The following is a 16578-nucleotide window of genomic DNA, read 5'->3' as shown; positions in this document are numbered from 1 at the left end:
ATGCTTAAGCAGTTCGGAGAAATTATTCGGAACTAGAATACTCGAAGCTATCAATACCTCCAGCTGGCCGTGACGTCCAGCCGTCTACCTAATCCCAACATATAACCATCGACTCTTGTCAACGGATCGGTAATGACCTGATGCATAGCCATACGATAAAAAGCTTCCTTTGTGTATCAGATAGTTGAAATAATCATCTTCCTCCATTCTACTATCTCTATCAACTCACATTCAACAAAACACCATTCCCAACTCTATCAGCACGGATATTTGGAAGATTCAGCTCACTGAGGCGATACCGCGACGAGCTGCAGTGGTATACCACATATCCATGAAAGACCTGTGTGGCCGAGGCGTGCAAAGTGCTGACAACGTCGCTTTGACATCATCAATGCACCTTGTCAAGTCCGTGGCCGTACTACGCAAGGACTCGACAGGAGTGATCCCATTTGATTTGGAATGGCTCTAAATATAGTTTAACTGCTCCTCTCCAAGGACGCAATCTTTATATAACGACAGCAAGTCGTTGGCAAGGTTTATATAGCGCTCAATGTCCGAAATCACGGGGAGATAGGCCGGCAGTGTTGTCTTCTCGGGTAAAAGTGTCTCCGGGAATGAGAAGAAGGCATACGCTTCTAACAACCCCGTCTTGTGTCGGAAGTAGTAAGGAAAGCCTCGTGTGGTTCATGATACAATGATCTTGCCGTGGTGTTCGTTCTCGACGACGCAGGTGCAGGCAAACTCAATGATTGATTTCCAGATCATGTCACTAGCGAAGGTTCCATAGAACTTTCGAATTTCCTCGCCGATGAAGCGCAGCTTGTGTTGGAGAAGTGGATTCGGCTGTGGTTTTCCGCCGCATAATCGAGCGAGGAAGCCCTTCAGGTCATCTGTGCTGACATTGGCGGTGTCATTAATACAAATAGCATACGAAGTATATATGGCAATCACTCGTTGGACCTCCGCGGAGAGAAAAGGATAGGTTGTTGTGGCAATGGTCCAGCTGGCTTCGATGGGTAGATAAGCTCTGGTGATGAATTCAGCACCGAAACCCTGGGATTTGAAGTAGTCCACTACATCTTCCGCAGCGAGGGAAGCTGAAGGGCCATAATGGGTCTTCTCGAGCGAAGTTAATGATTTGGCAGAGAGATGTTCTGGCAACCGAGGTGTTGCTTAATAGTTCTCTGTCTTGGGGTTCTCCTTCGTTGGAGAGCATTGCTTAATCGGCCTTACAACACCTATTCCGCGAAATTCGGCTGTTTCTTTCTGAACGGGCTTTGGTGGATTCGACGAATATGTGATTTTCTCTTCCATGTTGGATGTGTGGGCATGCGATCTAAGGAATGAACTATTGCGAGCACGCAAGGAGCAAGACCATAGACTGTCAAATGAATATATATCTCCTGCATAAACAGAGATAAAGTCACTAACGGCCAACGTCTTCCTTAGTTCTCTGTGACGCGACATGATGCCCTTTGACCGTTCCGCGTTTGAACATATGTGATCGACTATTGATAGTCACCTCAATTTCTACTATCATTAGTTAGCCAAAGAAAGAGAATAATCTGCTATACTTTCAAGTTGTCGGCAGCCGCCGCTTCTGGTTATTGAACTAGACGGAGCTCTCCGATACACTCCCCATTCCCTCCAGTTAGATCCTTGATCCTACACTAACCTCTATTAGAGGTCCTGTTGATAACAATCAGGACATCCCCTCTCCTCATATAGGAATATGGCTAGCTTAGAATATAATTAAATTCTATATCAACCAACTTCCACTGTGGGTAGCGCTAAAGATAGCTAGGATATCTACTATAGATCTGCAGAGAGCACCTCCTATTAACTACCTTCTGCCTCCTGCCTTATCATTAGATCCTTGATTCTCGGCTACCCCCAATTGTGGGTCCTGTTAAAAAAATCAAAAGATTCCCTCTTGTCCTATAGGGTGCGCTGACGGCCCCATAGTCTAGTCAGATCCCTGATGCACTGACCGCCACCGGAGCTGACCAAGGTATCCACTATGGGTCTGTGGGGAGTGTCTCCTGTCAACTGCCGCCTGTTTTCTGCTTTCTATTTTATAGTTGGGTTCTTCGCCCTCCACCGGCTCCAGTTATAGGTTCTGTTAATAACAATTTGGATAGTCTCTTTGGGTTTTCAGGGGGTACAAGTGCGATCCCTGGTCCACTACGGGCCTGCGGGTAGCGCACGATTGGAAACGGTTGTCGCAACTTGGTGGCGTATAAAATTATAGGAAATAAGGGGTCTGATTGGATTACATATGTAATTCTGCGCTGATAATGGATCAATAGTAATATTGGCCTGCCTTTGTGCTACATGATCTGCCATTTCCTCGTATAATTCTTTCGTTGAAGGATATATCGAACCGTTGCTCGTTGAATTTGATGTTCTTCACCAATCTTAGTAGGAGTAACACCGGCAGCTAATAATCCGCGTATGAAACCCCTAATATAAGGAGTCAATTTAGGTTCCCGTGTCCTATTCGGGTTAATAGGGTGTAGGGAGGTTCGTGGCATTCGTGATGGTTGAATAAAAAATATATACATAGGCACACGTCTGACACCTTGATCTGCGTTTCGGCCAATACTGTCGCTGGAACCTATATATAAGAGCGATAACAGAATAGATATATTAACGATAGAGCGCGGCGGACATTCACGCCATTAAGACCCTGTGCGCGGCCCGTACTTTTGCTAACGGTGTTTGGGGGGGGTGGGGGTGGAGGGTTATCATGGTTAGAGCGATATAGTATTATAGTTCTAGGCTTTAACTTGTACACACAGGATCCCTCCCAGCAAAACTCTCGCATCCGCAAGCCTGCTGCCGCCAACGTCCCAGGTGGTGGGAGAGTGAGATCACCGATAGCTGATAGACAACCTAAACAAACAAAGTGGATATCAAAGTCCAATTAGTCTAATATATTCTGCAGGGCTATCGTGCCTCGGATGTCCTGCCTCCCCAATCTGCTGTAAGGGCGCATACAGCCCGTGCACAGCGCGCGCAGGGCGCGTTCAGAGACCATTCCAGTAATGCACGAACGTGAGAAGCTTGTTTAAAAACCGGGTAGTTAGGATGCAAATCAACGTGGAGGCTAGGAGACGGTGATGTTGGGTTAACGCTAAAAATCTCATTGACCTGCAGCGATTTCAGAGCTTTCCATAAAGCTCTTCGGCGGGAACATGCCAAAATTCTGATTTCCCCGTGCCTCGAAATAGTGGCCATCGGCGATTCTCTGGCCACCCTCGCCGAGCAGATTATACTGGCGACTATAATCCCCATACTGTGCGACAGCACGGGGTTGCTCGGCCGGATCGGAGTCCGTGAGTGATGGAGACACTTTTGCTAGCGTCTCTCGAGCATTCTCTAACAACTCGACTTGCCTCTGCATGTCCGCCGAGAATATGTGGTGCGCCACAAGGGCTCCTAAATCCTGCAAAATGCCATCCGCCAGCGTTTCGACACGATGCTTGCCGTGCTGAATAACAATTGCCCGGTACACGGAAGAGCTGTATTGGCCATTTGTCTTCTTCGCGATCTTCTTGAAAATCTCCAGTAGCCTATTAGCCTTCTCACTGCAGCTATACAGGGCTGTTTTCAGCGCCTCAGCGTCGTTAACGGACAGGATTCTCCTCCTCGGACGATTTGCATCTTGAAGAATTTGTCTGATAAAAGGGAGGAGGTTGTTCACTTCCTGGAAGGCTTCGGGTAGGCCACGGAGGTCTTTGATCGGGTTATACGCCTCGACGATGCCTTCTGTGACCTCGATGAGCCTAGTGATTTGGTGAGAGACATCCGAGTCTGCCATGATGGACAGATGCTGGACGGAGGCGTAACTAGACAAGAGTAGACTGGAATTGTTGCCGGGAAGTTCCATCACAAATATTCGGTGAACAGTGTATAAGCCCTTCTCGCCGCTGGTGGGCCGTACAGTATCAGAAGGAAAAGTAGTATAAAGTGCTGGACACGAAACAAGCAAGTTTAATTATATAATTTAAGGTCGGTACGGTGCACCCCAGTTTCCTTAACAATCTTGGGGTTGTTGTGAGGGAACTTTCATAACCGCCGTGTGTGACGTCTTCTGTCGCTTAGGCCAGTACACGTCAACCGGGCGCTAAGGAACATGCAAATTGAATGTTGTAGCGAGCCTCCGTCGTTCTCTTCCACTCTTTGGAGTATGTTTTGCTTTTTCTTTTCTTTTCTTTTAATGGTTGAGACTTCCCACCATGCAAGTTAGCCGCCCAGGGGGATGTGGGCTGCAGTTTGTAGTCGCTTCATTTGGTCCCCACCAAAATAAGCGCCCGAAGAATGACGTGGACTTCGGCCGATTGATTCGCCGATCCAGGGAAGAACACGGAAAGCGGTCTGATCACGCTAGGGCTAGGCACTTATCACACTATTGCAGCAATGAGGCGGACTCTCCATGCATCATCGGGGTTTTGAGCTAATCAGCTCTTGTGTTTTTAACGCCCAGGTTCTTTTAGGATTCGCTAAGGGTGGGTAGTAGAGCGAACCAATTCCGGTAATTTAGGTGGGGCAAACAAGGGTAGAGAATGCACCTAGAATTATAATAGGGCCTTGTGGACAAAGTTCCATGTCGGAGATGCAAACGCGGAGCGGTCGTTCACACCAAGGGCGCCAATGGAGATTGCAATTTGCGTTTGATTTGTCCAAAGCTTCTGATCTTCGATTTGCCATGCTTATCATTTGACCGTCCGGGGTTTCAACCCATCCCCAGTCTGGGACAAAGTTGGAACTCTCTCCCTCTAGTACCTCCTATGCAAAAGCTTCGTCCCGCGAGATCGTGGGCGATACGTGGAGCGCTAAAGCTCCGCCGCTATTGAGGAGCTCCGGAGGACCTTCTCCGAGCCATTATTAGAGCACCGTGCAATGGATATGTGTTGCTATTTCAGGCTGGCGCTTAGATTGAGAGAGTACATTGCCCTCTTCAAGGGAAACCAGTCGTGGGGTCCGGGGATGCGTTGTCGCTTGACATTATTGACATGGTTCCCAAGTATTAAATACCGCCTACCGGGATTGCTTTAATTTTAGTAAACAACATCCTTAGGATAGTAATTCTGACGACCGAGGCAAGACACTATGATCTTGGACGTAGCCAGGACAAAGCGATTCTTCCGGCGACTGCGGCCTCGAGCCAAAGATCAGGACAATACACCCAAATGCCAGCCAAAAAAGGCCTTCCCCGACGGTCTCAAATTGCTCTGGGAGCCAAAGGATGGGACGATTGAGTATGAGGCCTCCCAAAATTAAGAAAAATGACTGCTGATATTTCTCCCCAGTATCGTCTTTGTCCACGGTCTGACCGGTGATCGCGATGCAACGTGGACTGCTCCAGGCGCCGAGGAACCTTGGCCCAAAACCCTCCTCCCATCGAAACTTCCGACAGCCCGCATCTTCACATTCGGATATGATGCCTATGTGGCAGACTGGCGAGGTGTAGTATCGCAGTCTCTTATCGCCAACCATGCAAGAATCTGCTAGCGTCTCTTTCAACCTATCGAGAGAATGACGGCACGGTAGGGTGAACCGCTCTACCGACGCGACATTTGCACCGTTGACCGCCACATAGGACGAACGACCGATCATATTTGTCTGCCATAGTCTAGGTGGACTAGTCTGCCAGGATGTACGCTCTCGCCTGGCTTTGGGGAGAAAATTGCACTAATTGCGCGTCACAGGCCTTGTTCACCTCGCAAATACGACCAGAGTCGCATCTCCATAGCATCCTTCCGTCCACCCGTGGGATTATATTCCTCGGCACGCCACACCATGGAGCAAGCCTTGCCAAATGGGCTGACTTTATATGCCGATCAATTAGCCTTGTCAAGCAGACGAATTCCGAGATCCTCAACGTTCTCAAGCGTGATTCTGAGGTCCTTGCGCGGATCCAAGACGGCTTTCTCACAATGGTGCGAAGTGTAGGACCACCACCAATCGAAGTGACTTGTTTCTATGAAATGTTGCCTGTACTGGGAGTTGGTTTAGTAAGTCACGTAAAGTCGGGGCCCTATCTTCGAAATGCTGACGTCTCCAACAATAGGTTGTGCCACAAGATTCGGCTATTCTGCCGGGTTATGGCCATATTGGAATCCGTAGTAATCATATGGATATGACCAAGTTCGCCAGTGTTGATGATCCTGGCTTCAAACTTATTTGTGGAGAGCTGAGTCGGTGGACTAAAGACACGGGAGGTGCAACCAAAAGCTGCCCTGACAATCCATCGCGTACTGCACAGGCTGGACTTGCCCACCAGTACGGAGCCAATAGTCAGCAATACAATCAGTTCGGTGGGGGCCCGCAGAATATTGTAGGCAGCCACCAGTATCAGGCGCAAGGGGATATGAATTTTGGCATGGTGCCGTCTAAATAGTCTGCAAAGGGCAAGATGGGGAGGAGTTGCTAAGGAGAATGATTGGGAGAGTAATACTTAGACCTTTGAAGAGCATTAGCCCTTGAGATAGAGGCATTCTGAATGATAGTGGTGAATAAAAGACGCGTTGAAGCATAAATGGCGGTGTGACGAGGACTGCTCATGCATCGATTTCGATGCCTCATATGTCGTATCGACTCTGATCGCATTTTCGATACCTCCTATGGCGTTATTAAAGATCTCATTGCCCCGGGTCAACACTACCACTTTCGATACGTCCAAGTCTCTTTGAACCTTCTCGCTTCCCAAAGCAACAGTCGGATCATCATGCGGCCTCAAACAATCCAGACTTTCCTTGATTACCACCATTCGTCCGCCTTCGCCAGCGGGGAGATTACGGCGGGAACACTTAAATTCTGTCGGATAGCTCCCGACCGCCAACCGGTGCAAATCGAAGACGTGCGCGGGAGAAAAGAAGAATTCCGTCTGGACGAGCATGGGTTTCAGTTTCTACGACACGAAAGTCCCAGTTTCGCGTCTTTTCGAGACGAAGACCTAAGTACCGTGCAGCAGGAATCGGTGGAAATTCTCCAACGATTGTAAGTCGTCGACAATGATGTGTCCGTGAGTGTAAACTCCTTACATAATCATCTTCACTCAGGACAGGCGCAAGCAGCGTGCAAATATTCTCGACCTTGATCCGCAATCAGACGGACAAAGAATTATTCAAATTGATCGATTCCTCCGAACCCGATTCTTCCGTAGTTCCGTTTAACATGCCGTCCCGGAGAGTGCACGTCGACCAATCCGAGGCGGGCGCATACCTAAAATTGAAAGACAGCATGGCACCGGACCAGGTCGAGCGGGTTCTGCAAGGCCGCTGGGCCATCATCAACGTCTGGCGTCCATTGAAGCCCGTCCCATGTGACCCTCTCGCCGTAGCAGATGCCCGATCTGTTCCTGACGAGGACCTTTTCGAGGTCCATGTTGGGAAACCACAAAACGTCCAAGCCACCTTTTATAATCCTAAGACCTCCCGACAGGGTAGTGGAACACTGCTTGGGAAGTATGGACCGGGCCATAAATGGTACTACATGTCGGATATGACTCAGTACGACATCCTGTTGCTCAAAATATTTGACTCGAAAGATGACGGCAAGACGGCGAGAAGAACACCCCACGCGGCATTCATCGACCCGCAGACGAGCGAGGTACAGGAGGCACGAGAAAGTTTGGAAATCAGATGTTTAGTATGCTTTGGGGATGGGATCCCCGGATAAGGTGGTGTTTACCGGTTTCCTTCCAGAAAATACACCGCAGATAAAAGTTCATTGACCCTTGACGGACTACTTGGGGTTTGGGAGGAGGGTTTGAAAACAGATCAGTATGTGCAAAGGACGGAGGGGAATTTGGGTACTATTATGCGATCTGGGGACACGAATTGGTTAATATACTTCGCTTGGTATAATTCTGATAACCACTAACATGGCGTTATCATTTAATCAATCTTTAACTAGTACCGACCAATGGAATATATGGTGGCGCTTAGTAGTGGCTCCACTTCGAGTCTAGTCTGATAAAATGATAAAATACAATAAAGATAAAATAAAATAAAAGACCGAGGTATTTGTTTAGCTCCCGTAGTGGGGTCCATTCATGTATACATCAGTTGTTAAGATAATACTCGAGAATGTCGAGTGGAGAACGAAGAGGGAATGTACAAAGGTCAGAAAAAAACTGTCCCATTGGAATGCGTACGATGTAAGGTAAATATTGGTCCCACCCACCTAGGCCGCACTTTTGCATGGAACTGGCCAGCTGTCCGTCAGATTTATGCATATCCAAGTATCTCCTACAAATGCAATCGGAGACGAAAGGCTGCTCTCACTCCCGTTTTCGGTACGACTTACATCCATATGTAGTCACGGAACAAGAAGGCTTATCTTCCGTGGCCGCGCTCACATCCTCTTGCATACTACGCATACAAAGAAGCTTTTTTGGAGAGAACTAGTGGTGGTGCTACGGAGTATTTTCTCAGCAGATACTAGCTAGTAGCAAATTGGACGCTGACGATATGCCTAGTGAGAATCCCATTCGATATAAAAATGGTAACAATTCCTGTGCTCAGAATAACACGCAAACATGCAAGAACCAAAACGAAAACTAAAGTGTAAAAGTCGACAGATAGGGAAATTCCCTTTACCAGATTCAGCTGGTGATGAAGAATAGTTATCTCGGTCTCCCAAATTCACCGGTCCTATATACGTATCTCAGACACTTGGGTACCTAGCTCCAGTATGGCTCATGCAACATCTTCACCATGGCCACGTTCTTCTTGTCGTCTTCCTTCTTTTTGTTTAACTTATTAAGCTGATAGGCCGAGAGCTTTCCCAGCGGCTTTGGTTCACGGAATGTGCCATCTGTCTTGTTGCCGAAAAACAAGGATAGATATCTTGAGTCGTATAATCCAGGAGCATTGTTTGAGAGGCGTGCGGCGCTGATGAACTGGTTGAGACCACCAACAGTGCCGGGTGCCGTTTCAAGATTTTCCGGGCTGCCCAGCTGGACTGCCGCTTCGATAAATGACATAGCAATCTCCATATAGACGAAAGCTTGCTGTGCTGACGTGCAGGCTGCGCCTCTCCAGAACTCTATGGTTCCATTGGGGCTGTTCAGGAGGTAAAGAAAATTCCACCCAAACATCTTGTCGTGATTCGGATTCATGAGGAGGACCAATTCTCTCATGCTGGAAGAGCGTTGAATTGCAGCAATGCTCTGCTTTCGAGAAAGATTCCGGTGGCCAAAGTTCGCGTTGTCTAGCCAGTTACTTCGCGCACATTCGTTTGATAGTCGGTCCTCGAGCAACAGGGTCTCGAATGCGGGTTCAAAATGGATAATACTTTGACATATTTTCTTCAGGTCGGCGAGGCTATAGCCCCCCACCCGTGAAAGATGCACATGTCTAACAAAGCACCTAGAGTCGAAGCCAACATGGTTCTCTTCGATATCTCACGGAAGCCCTGGAAAGGTGAGAATGTTGGATATATCCCTCGGCTGCTTTCAAGACGGGCTATTTCCGTCGGATATAGGTCAGTGTTGAGCCCAAGGGTTACGCATACTGGTTTTTAAGCTGAGACACGCTAAGCATGAATTTATTTGAGGGAATTGGTCACCGGTTACCCATAATTCGTTTCAATGGTTGAGTAACAGGATAAACGAAGCATACAGCTGGTACTGGTCGATGCATCCACAACACTTCCATTGTACGATTTCATGGACCAGTAAGAATAACAACTTTTCGGACATCCATCTTACTCGTCAATTGAATGACAGCAACATCATTAACAGCAGCATGGCCCACAAGAATTCCTCTTAGCTCAGCAGGAGCCACCTGGAAACCTTTATACTCAATCAGTTCCTTCACTCGGTCAGTAATGAAGAAGTTGCCCTTGAAATCCTGATATCCAACATCACCAGTGCGGAACCAGCCATCTTTGGAGATCGAGTCTGCTGTCGCCGATGGATTCTTATGATAACCAAGAAAGATGTTGGGCCCACGGAGATATAGCTCGCCAACTTCTCCGGTTTGAACCTCGCGTGGGTCCGAACCATCGTCAGGTGTTGTCATATATTTTGCCTCCATCTTAGGGAGAAGTTTCCCAACAGAGCCAATACTCTCATGCCATTCAGGCCAAGGCTGTGCGTGTGTGACCGGGCTAGCTTCACTCAAACCATAGCCCTGCTTGATACCAATACCAAGACGGCTATGGACAAGGCTAAGAAACGAGTTCAATCAGAAGTCGGCAGTTCATCTAGCCGTTAACTGATTAACTTTTCTTTAAAGTTAGCAAGATATTAAGTAGTAGCTCATACGAACTAAACTGTATATATCTACTAGTAAATTCACTGACTTCCCTAGTTGAGTCTGTACCCTGGTTAAGGCAATTTGCTAGTTTTAATGGCTTTTAAGGTGGAGTAAGAAAATATCATAACCTTCTGGAGTACGCTATAGAGCAGGAAATTACATTGATCTACCAGAGATGGGGTCAATTGAGCTAATGATAGGTATAGTGCAAGCGCATATTATACAATTATACACGCTATGGAATATAAGGCTAGTATCAAAGTTTCCATCAAATGCTGCAGCGAAAAGTCTTTGCACTACTAACAAGGCAAGGATAAATATTCTGGAGATACCTCCTGATATGGTTGTAGATTAGGGCCGGGTATCTATGCAAGTGTCTTCCTTCCTTCTTTCCTTTCTTTCTTTATTTCTTTCTTTCTTTCTTATTTCTTCTTAGCTGTCTGTCCCCTTATCTTCTGATTTTTACAAAGAAAACCTTGCAGTTGAAGCAGCCTGCCAGGCTTAAAACCAGTGAGTGATGAAGACATCTATTGGGTTTCTAGACTAACAGCTCCACTGCCAGGGCGCATGTTGTCATCCGTTATCTTGGTTCTTCTCACGGGCCTGGGTTTCTTTTCCTCGGTGATTGCAGATATATGCTGCAGTGCTGATGTACCCTGTGAGATAGATTGCTGTGGGGAAAACAATGTCTGTGGTCTTGGACCGGATTACTGTGCTGAAGATAAATGTATTAATAACTGTGATGCGAAGGCCGAGTGCAACCCTAGAGACTGGAATAACGAATATATCAATGCCACCACATGTCCGTTAAACGTCTGCTGTAGCAAAATTCGGTTTTTGCGGAATCACTGAGGAGTTCTGTGGGAATAAAACAGTCTCCAGACCTTCGTGCGATGCTAGCTCTCAGTAAATTACCCGCGTTATCGGTTACTATAACTCGGCTGCTGCTAACCGCCCCTGCGGTGGCATGATCTCTCAGGCTATCCCACATGGTGTCTATTCGCATCTCTGCTTTGCTTTTGTTAGTATCGATCTGGATGCCTTTGAGGTTATTCCAGCCTCCGAGGGAGATACAATGCTCTACCTACATTTATATTAGTTGACTCGATAATCTCTAGACTATAATTCTATTAACACGGCTGTTATAGATCTATTAATTATATATAGTCTCGATAATTACCAGACTAATAGATCCAGTACCACCGCTCTCCATATAAAATTAATAAGTTTACGATAAACCCAGGCAGTCAAGTATCTTCTTAAGCTTGAAGCGGACGCAACTACTTAAGATTTAGAAGGAAATACGCGTCTTTATAAACTTATGAAACGTCCGTACTTCTATAGAAAGAATATAACACTGGTACAAAAGATAGCAGCGCAGAACAAGATCACGGTGGCTCTATAGGAAGCTGGTAAGGTTAATTTGATAGGTCAACCAAATACTGCGGGGCAAACACCTTAATAGCTATATATAAAAATGCGGGCCAGGTGGCAGGAAGTAGAAGAGAAGAGAGTTAAACGAAATACTAGAGAGGTTCAAGGTCATAGCCACTGAATCCTAATGAATATGGGCACGCCTAGTCCGACTACAATATATAGATATACTAGAGTTGTATAGGATGTAATGGCTTATAATCCAACAGGTACTGTAGTGCAGTGCCATAATTTCCATGTTCCATAAGTAATCCGGTCAATGAGTTTCTTGTCCGATATCAACCCAAGTATTTATGTAGAGAGGGGGTTGTTCATTTGAAGATTGCTTCAATTAAGAGTAGACAGACTATTCCGGTCTTAGGTATAGGTACAGAATAAACAGCTTTCCCAGAAGGACTCCGGGAGCACGATGGGTGAGCATTTATCTGGTGTGTGTCCCGGAGTGTTAGCTGATGTGCCCGGATCAATTCGTGCGCGATCCGTATGTTTCACGAGAGGCCGTCGTAAACCAGCGGCACTTGTAAAGGAAGAATAATGAATGCTACAGTAATACCACTAGTAGTAGGAGTGCTTGTACACTTCACACCAGGAAACGGCTACTACAGCAAGCAGTAGCAGCCAAGCTGAGACAAAGATTAAAACTACAAAAATACTCCCCAAGCTCACAAAGATCGCGCTATCTATTCTATATAAAGACAGTAACCAATATATATACATTACTAGACTGGAATTCTATAATCAAGACAGATCCTGCGAATCTATCGGCTATACGACCTCTAGTACTAGGACTATAACAGAAAACAATATAGCTTCACGAATCCAATATTCATAACTAAGTAGCTATTTATCCATAAGTAGATACATAAAGCTCTATCCACTTCAGGAGTTCTATTAATCACCGGGATCCTATATATTAAAAGATACAATATCACTGGTAGAATTTTAGATAGTAAAGATATTAAACAGCATCTATAAGCTTCTCCTGATATACTAGAGGCGGTTATCAAATCTAGACTTCTACTACAGCTACTCTAAGTATTATTTAAAAAGACTGTATATAGTCAAGTTGATATCTATTATCACTACGTCTAACGTGTATGTATATTAATTTCCCTCCAATCTCTTTTGAATAACTGATTCCTTTGCCTACAAGCTGCCGCAATCGCTGATACTCTCTCATAACGGCAGGCGAGAAAGATATTAGATCTTGGCATCAGAGGGCGTTTCAGGGATGATCACCTCATACAGCGGTCGGAACAGGTATGAGGAGTTGAATGGTAATTCAGTGCTAAGCAAGGAAGATCGTTGAATATGAACCATAAAGCTACTTACTTCACCAGCTATTACTACGCTACATCTAGTTCATTCCTTTATGTATACTCAGCAGCCCATCAAGGAATGACTAAGAGCAACAATGAAAAAAGAGCGCTAGTAGCATCCCCCGAAGCACGCATGTATTTGTTGATTAGTATCCATCCCTAAGTCCCCGGTGGCAAACGTAACGTAAATTACCACTATGCAAGATAGGCCTTTAAGACATATTGTTACAACCTGACCATTCCCAATGATATTATCTCCAGCATATTACAACAACTCAGTAGGCCTTTGCTCAATGTAACTCCATGCATGGGCATCTGGATAACAGCAAGTTCTGGCAATAGCAATGCTGATCAGATCGATCTATGACTGTGCATATATACTGGATAATGTCTAGAGTGTAGTACAGGTTCCCCATCATTTCGGGTTGCTACATTCACAATTATCTTTCGCCAGAAATATCAAATATTCAATTACATAAAAGAATCTAGCTGTTAAACCACCCATGGTTCCACAGGCCAACCATTAGGCTCCTACCTATTGCGGAGTTGACATCCATTAAATTTCAGTATTTAGGCTTTGACCACCCGGGATATCCGCAGCCCTATTGTGTCTCAGTACGTTCTAACCAGAGTTCGGACCTCACGTAAGACTAAGGCCTCCAGCTCCTTCTTGTGAGTACCAAATTGGTTCATGGGCACCTAATCAGGTGGTGACGGAGATCTCCGAAGAGACTGTTTCTAAGAGCCTGGTATATACAGAACCCCGCTACGGCTTTCTTATTTTACGTCAGACGTAGCCTATGCTTTAGGCATCTCAGCCGTTTCCGGCTGGGATTGTGGCCCTCCCTGGGCGTAGCCAAACTGAAGATGGCCGAGGCTGGCCTGGTATAAGACATAAAGCTCCTAAAAGATGATGTCAGGTTAAATGTATGCCATGGGTCTTGTGCGTTACGACACGGGGTCGCCGTATTGACCATCAGCAATTGCTATATAATGACCGGTTGATTCGAACAAGAATGAATCTAACAAGAAATACTTTATTGGAATCACCCAAGGAATAGTCCCACATTCACCAAGCTTCAATTGCATTATATATCATTATACATTATGGCAGAGACACATAGCAAGAACAGAACCATGCGGTCGGTCGTTTTTGATGGCCAGCCGTTCGAGGTTTATGTCCGTGATATCCCGAAGGCAAAGGTCGTCAGGCGAACGGATGCCGTGGTTCAGGTCACTTCAGCAGCTATCTGCGGCTCTGACCTGCACAACTACCACGGCGTCTTTGGTAGCGACCAGGTGCCTTATTCTATTGGGCATGAGGCCATGGGTATCGTCAAGGAAGTTGGAGCAGATGTTGCATCCGTGAAGATTGGGGATCGCGTCATTATACCTGACTTCCCTGATGACGTCGGGCTGGATCTAGAACCAACGATTAACCCTGCAATTGCATTGTATGGAGAAGGCCATCAATTTGGTGATTTGGGAGGTTGCCAAGGTATGGTTGAGCACTGCAGAATCATCCTTTATTATCTCTTGAGAAACGAAACATGAGTCATTATTGAAAAAAATACATCTTTCTAACTGACAAACGCCATTTTCAATAGCCGAATTTGTGCGCGTCCCACTCGCGGACAAGTCCTTGATTGTTCTCGGTAAGGAATTCGATGGCATCAAGGATGAAGATCTAGTTCTTCTTTCAGACATCTTTCCTACTGCCTGGGCGGGAGTCACTTGGTCGGGCTTCGAGGCTGGAGATACGATCGCTATTTTTGGGGCAGGCCCAGTAGGACTACTAGCGGCTTATTCGGCAATTCTCCGTGGAGCCTCTCGAGTGTATTCCATCGACTCTGTTGAAGATCGACTGGAACTCGCAGCTTCTATTGGAGCCATTCCGATCAACTTCACGAAGGGCGAACCGTCGGCGCAGATTCTGGCCCGGGAATCAGGTGGCGTCCAGCGCACCGTAGACTGTGTTGGGGAGGAATGCGTCAACGAGAACTTAAAGCCCGATCAGTCCTTTGTTACCACACAGGCAATCAAGTGCACCAGTGTGGGTGGTGGCTTAGCGGTTATTGGGGTACACTTTGCTCAACCGAGTTCCCAAGGAGTTCAACGAGGAAGCACCATTTCACCATCGACCACGTTTCCCATTACGCTCTTCTGGGAAAAGAACATGACGATTCGTGGTGGAGCAGTGGACAGCAAATTATATGTTGAGCCACTGCTGGAACTGGTGAAAAGTGGCAGAGCTAAACCGGGCTTCGTCTTCTCCAGCATTATTGATATCGAAGAGGCGCCAAAGGCTTATCAACGGTTTTCTGATCATTTAGAGACGAAAGTCATGATCAGGTTCTCCTAGAAGAATATACCCTCGTACCTGCCGGATGAAGGGTACTCTCCAGATCCGGGGGTCTGATTGCCCCCTATTTGATATTTCTGTATGTTTCCATTATCAGGCGCCGTCTACATCGCCGCAGAACCTCACCTTCACAACACACTCCGGGAATTTGACCGACGCATTGTTGGGGGTAGTACAGCAGGAAATAGGGTGAGGTTCCGGGAAAAGGCCAGAGGACCACGATAGTATAAATTGCACAACTATGTACTAGACTTACACCTAACTAATTCAATTAGTAAGGGTCTCAACCTCATCAGAAATTACCGTTTCATTGTAGATGCCCTGGAGCATAGCAAACTCCCCAAGACGGACTTTGGAACTACCAGCTGCACATTCAGAATCGTTCATGAGTAGCAATTTATATTATGCCCAACTTCAATGCGTGCAACATGGTTCTGCCTAGGTCTCCTTCCGCGGTAGATCGACCAACATACGCACTCTGATCCCCGGATTTAGTGTCGTAAAATAATGATACCTGAAGTTTTGAGATTATCCCGTGGTGTAATCAAGCGGTCTTGCTTTTACAACGTCAATGCTAGCATTACTCGGAGAGCCAGACGGTAACCGCCCTCATTAAAGCGGCGGTAGACAGGGCAGGCGGACATTACCCTGTGTATATGGACGGAGTATATGCGCATTTATATTAGGCGCTCCACCAACCCCTCTTCATGCAGCTAAAATGAGGGGCAAATCCAGCCTCACTCTATAAAGCCTGAGCGCCGTGTCATCCTCTCCATTAACATCAATCTTAATCCTAGACTCCCCTGAACGAACACACTCTCTCTCGCCGATCGATCACTTCCCAAGATCCAACACAATGGCTCAATCTGGAAGTTTAACTAGCTTCAGTTTGCAACACATGGTAAGAAAGATACTTTCAAAGCATCCAATAGACCGACAGGTAAATGGAGCTGTGTCAATTAAGTAGCTTTCTACCGAATCCCTAGGGTCTGTTCCCTTCCTAGACTCGTACAAAACCGTCATCTGTTAGGTAGTTCGATCTAGTTACTTCTGGCTAAGATCTGATATGTCAATCATGAACTCATGATGCTAAATCCGAGAGCATGCACGCTCAAGATCCCATAGCAATCTCAGGCCGCGGATATACGGAAAGCAATATCCTTTGCGGGACGACAGGACGTAGGGCTGCGGG

At 46.4% G+C, this 16578-nt stretch overlaps 8 protein-coding genes across 8 annotated transcripts; 4 read left to right on the top strand and 4 right to left on the bottom strand.

The window, feature by feature from the left end:
• Positions 1-684: 684 nt before the first annotated feature.
• Positions 685-1314, bottom strand: F9C07_2235256 (uncharacterized protein; the record flags this gene model as incomplete). The annotated part of the gene is made up of 2 exons (XM_071509967.1): positions 685-1119; positions 1234-1314. The coding sequence occupies 2 exons, from the start codon at positions 1312-1314 to the stop codon at positions 685-687; spliced, it is 516 nt and encodes a 171-aa protein (XP_071367670.1).
• Positions 1315-3145: 1831 nt separating this feature from the next.
• F9C07_8084 (uncharacterized protein) lies at positions 3146-3892 on the bottom strand (the record flags this gene model as incomplete). Its single annotated transcript, XM_041286973.2, has 1 exon — positions 3146-3892. One exon carries the CDS (start codon positions 3890-3892, stop codon positions 3146-3148), a length of 747 nt encoding a protein of 248 aa, XP_041149568.2.
• A 610-nt stretch (positions 3893-4502) lies between these two features.
• Positions 4503-6406, top strand: F9C07_2260563 (uncharacterized protein; the record flags this gene model as incomplete). Its single annotated transcript, XM_071510151.1, has 6 exons — positions 4503-5264; positions 5316-5454; positions 5508-5552; positions 5606-5662; positions 5715-6020; positions 6077-6406. Exons 1-6 carry the CDS (start codon positions 5116-5118, stop codon positions 6404-6406), a joined length of 1026 nt encoding a protein of 341 aa, XP_071367669.1. The 5' UTR covers positions 4503-5115.
• A 327-nt stretch (positions 6407-6733) lies between these two features.
• On the top strand, positions 6734-7686 carry F9C07_8082 (uncharacterized protein; the record flags this gene model as incomplete). The annotated part of the gene is made up of 2 exons (XM_041294261.1): positions 6734-7005; positions 7068-7686. 2 exons carry the CDS (start codon positions 6734-6736, stop codon positions 7684-7686), a joined length of 891 nt encoding a protein of 296 aa, XP_041149570.1.
• Positions 7687-8391: 705 nt separating this feature from the next.
• Positions 8392-9439, bottom strand: F9C07_2285848 (uncharacterized protein). The gene has a single exon (XM_071510785.1). It carries the CDS (start codon positions 9149-9151, stop codon positions 8693-8695), a length of 459 nt encoding a protein of 152 aa, XP_071367668.1. The 5' UTR covers positions 9152-9439; the 3' UTR covers positions 8392-8692.
• A 238-nt stretch (positions 9440-9677) lies between these two features.
• F9C07_2235251 (uncharacterized protein) lies at positions 9678-10049 on the bottom strand (the record flags this gene model as incomplete). Its single annotated transcript, XM_041294271.2, has 1 exon — positions 9678-10049. The coding sequence occupies one exon, from the start codon at positions 10047-10049 to the stop codon at positions 9678-9680; it is 372 nt and encodes a 123-aa protein (XP_041149571.2).
• Positions 10050-13930: 3881 nt separating this feature from the next.
• Positions 13931-15779, top strand: F9C07_2285845 (putative alcohol dehydrogenase). The gene is made up of 3 exons (XM_041294262.2): positions 13931-14522; positions 14632-15575; positions 15662-15779. The coding sequence occupies exons 1-2, from the start codon at positions 14132-14134 to the stop codon at positions 15384-15386; spliced, it is 1146 nt and encodes a 381-aa protein (XP_041149572.1). The 5' UTR covers positions 13931-14131; the 3' UTR covers positions 15387-15575; positions 15662-15779.
• On the top strand, positions 15412-15779 carry F9C07_8078 (uncharacterized protein; the record flags this gene model as incomplete). The annotated part of the gene is made up of 2 exons (XM_071511723.1): positions 15412-15575; positions 15662-15779. The coding sequence occupies 2 exons, from the start codon at positions 15412-15414 to the stop codon at positions 15777-15779; spliced, it is 282 nt and encodes a 93-aa protein (XP_071367667.1).
• Positions 15780-16578: the final 799 nt, after the last annotated feature.

The sequence above is a fragment of the Aspergillus flavus genome, chromosome 6 (genome assembly GCF_009017415.1).
Source record: "Aspergillus flavus chromosome 6, complete sequence".
Classification (NCBI taxonomy): domain Eukaryota; kingdom Fungi; phylum Ascomycota; class Eurotiomycetes; order Eurotiales; family Aspergillaceae; genus Aspergillus; species Aspergillus flavus.
Note: the sequence above shows the minus strand (reverse complement) of the source record. Positions and strands in the feature narration are given on the sequence as shown.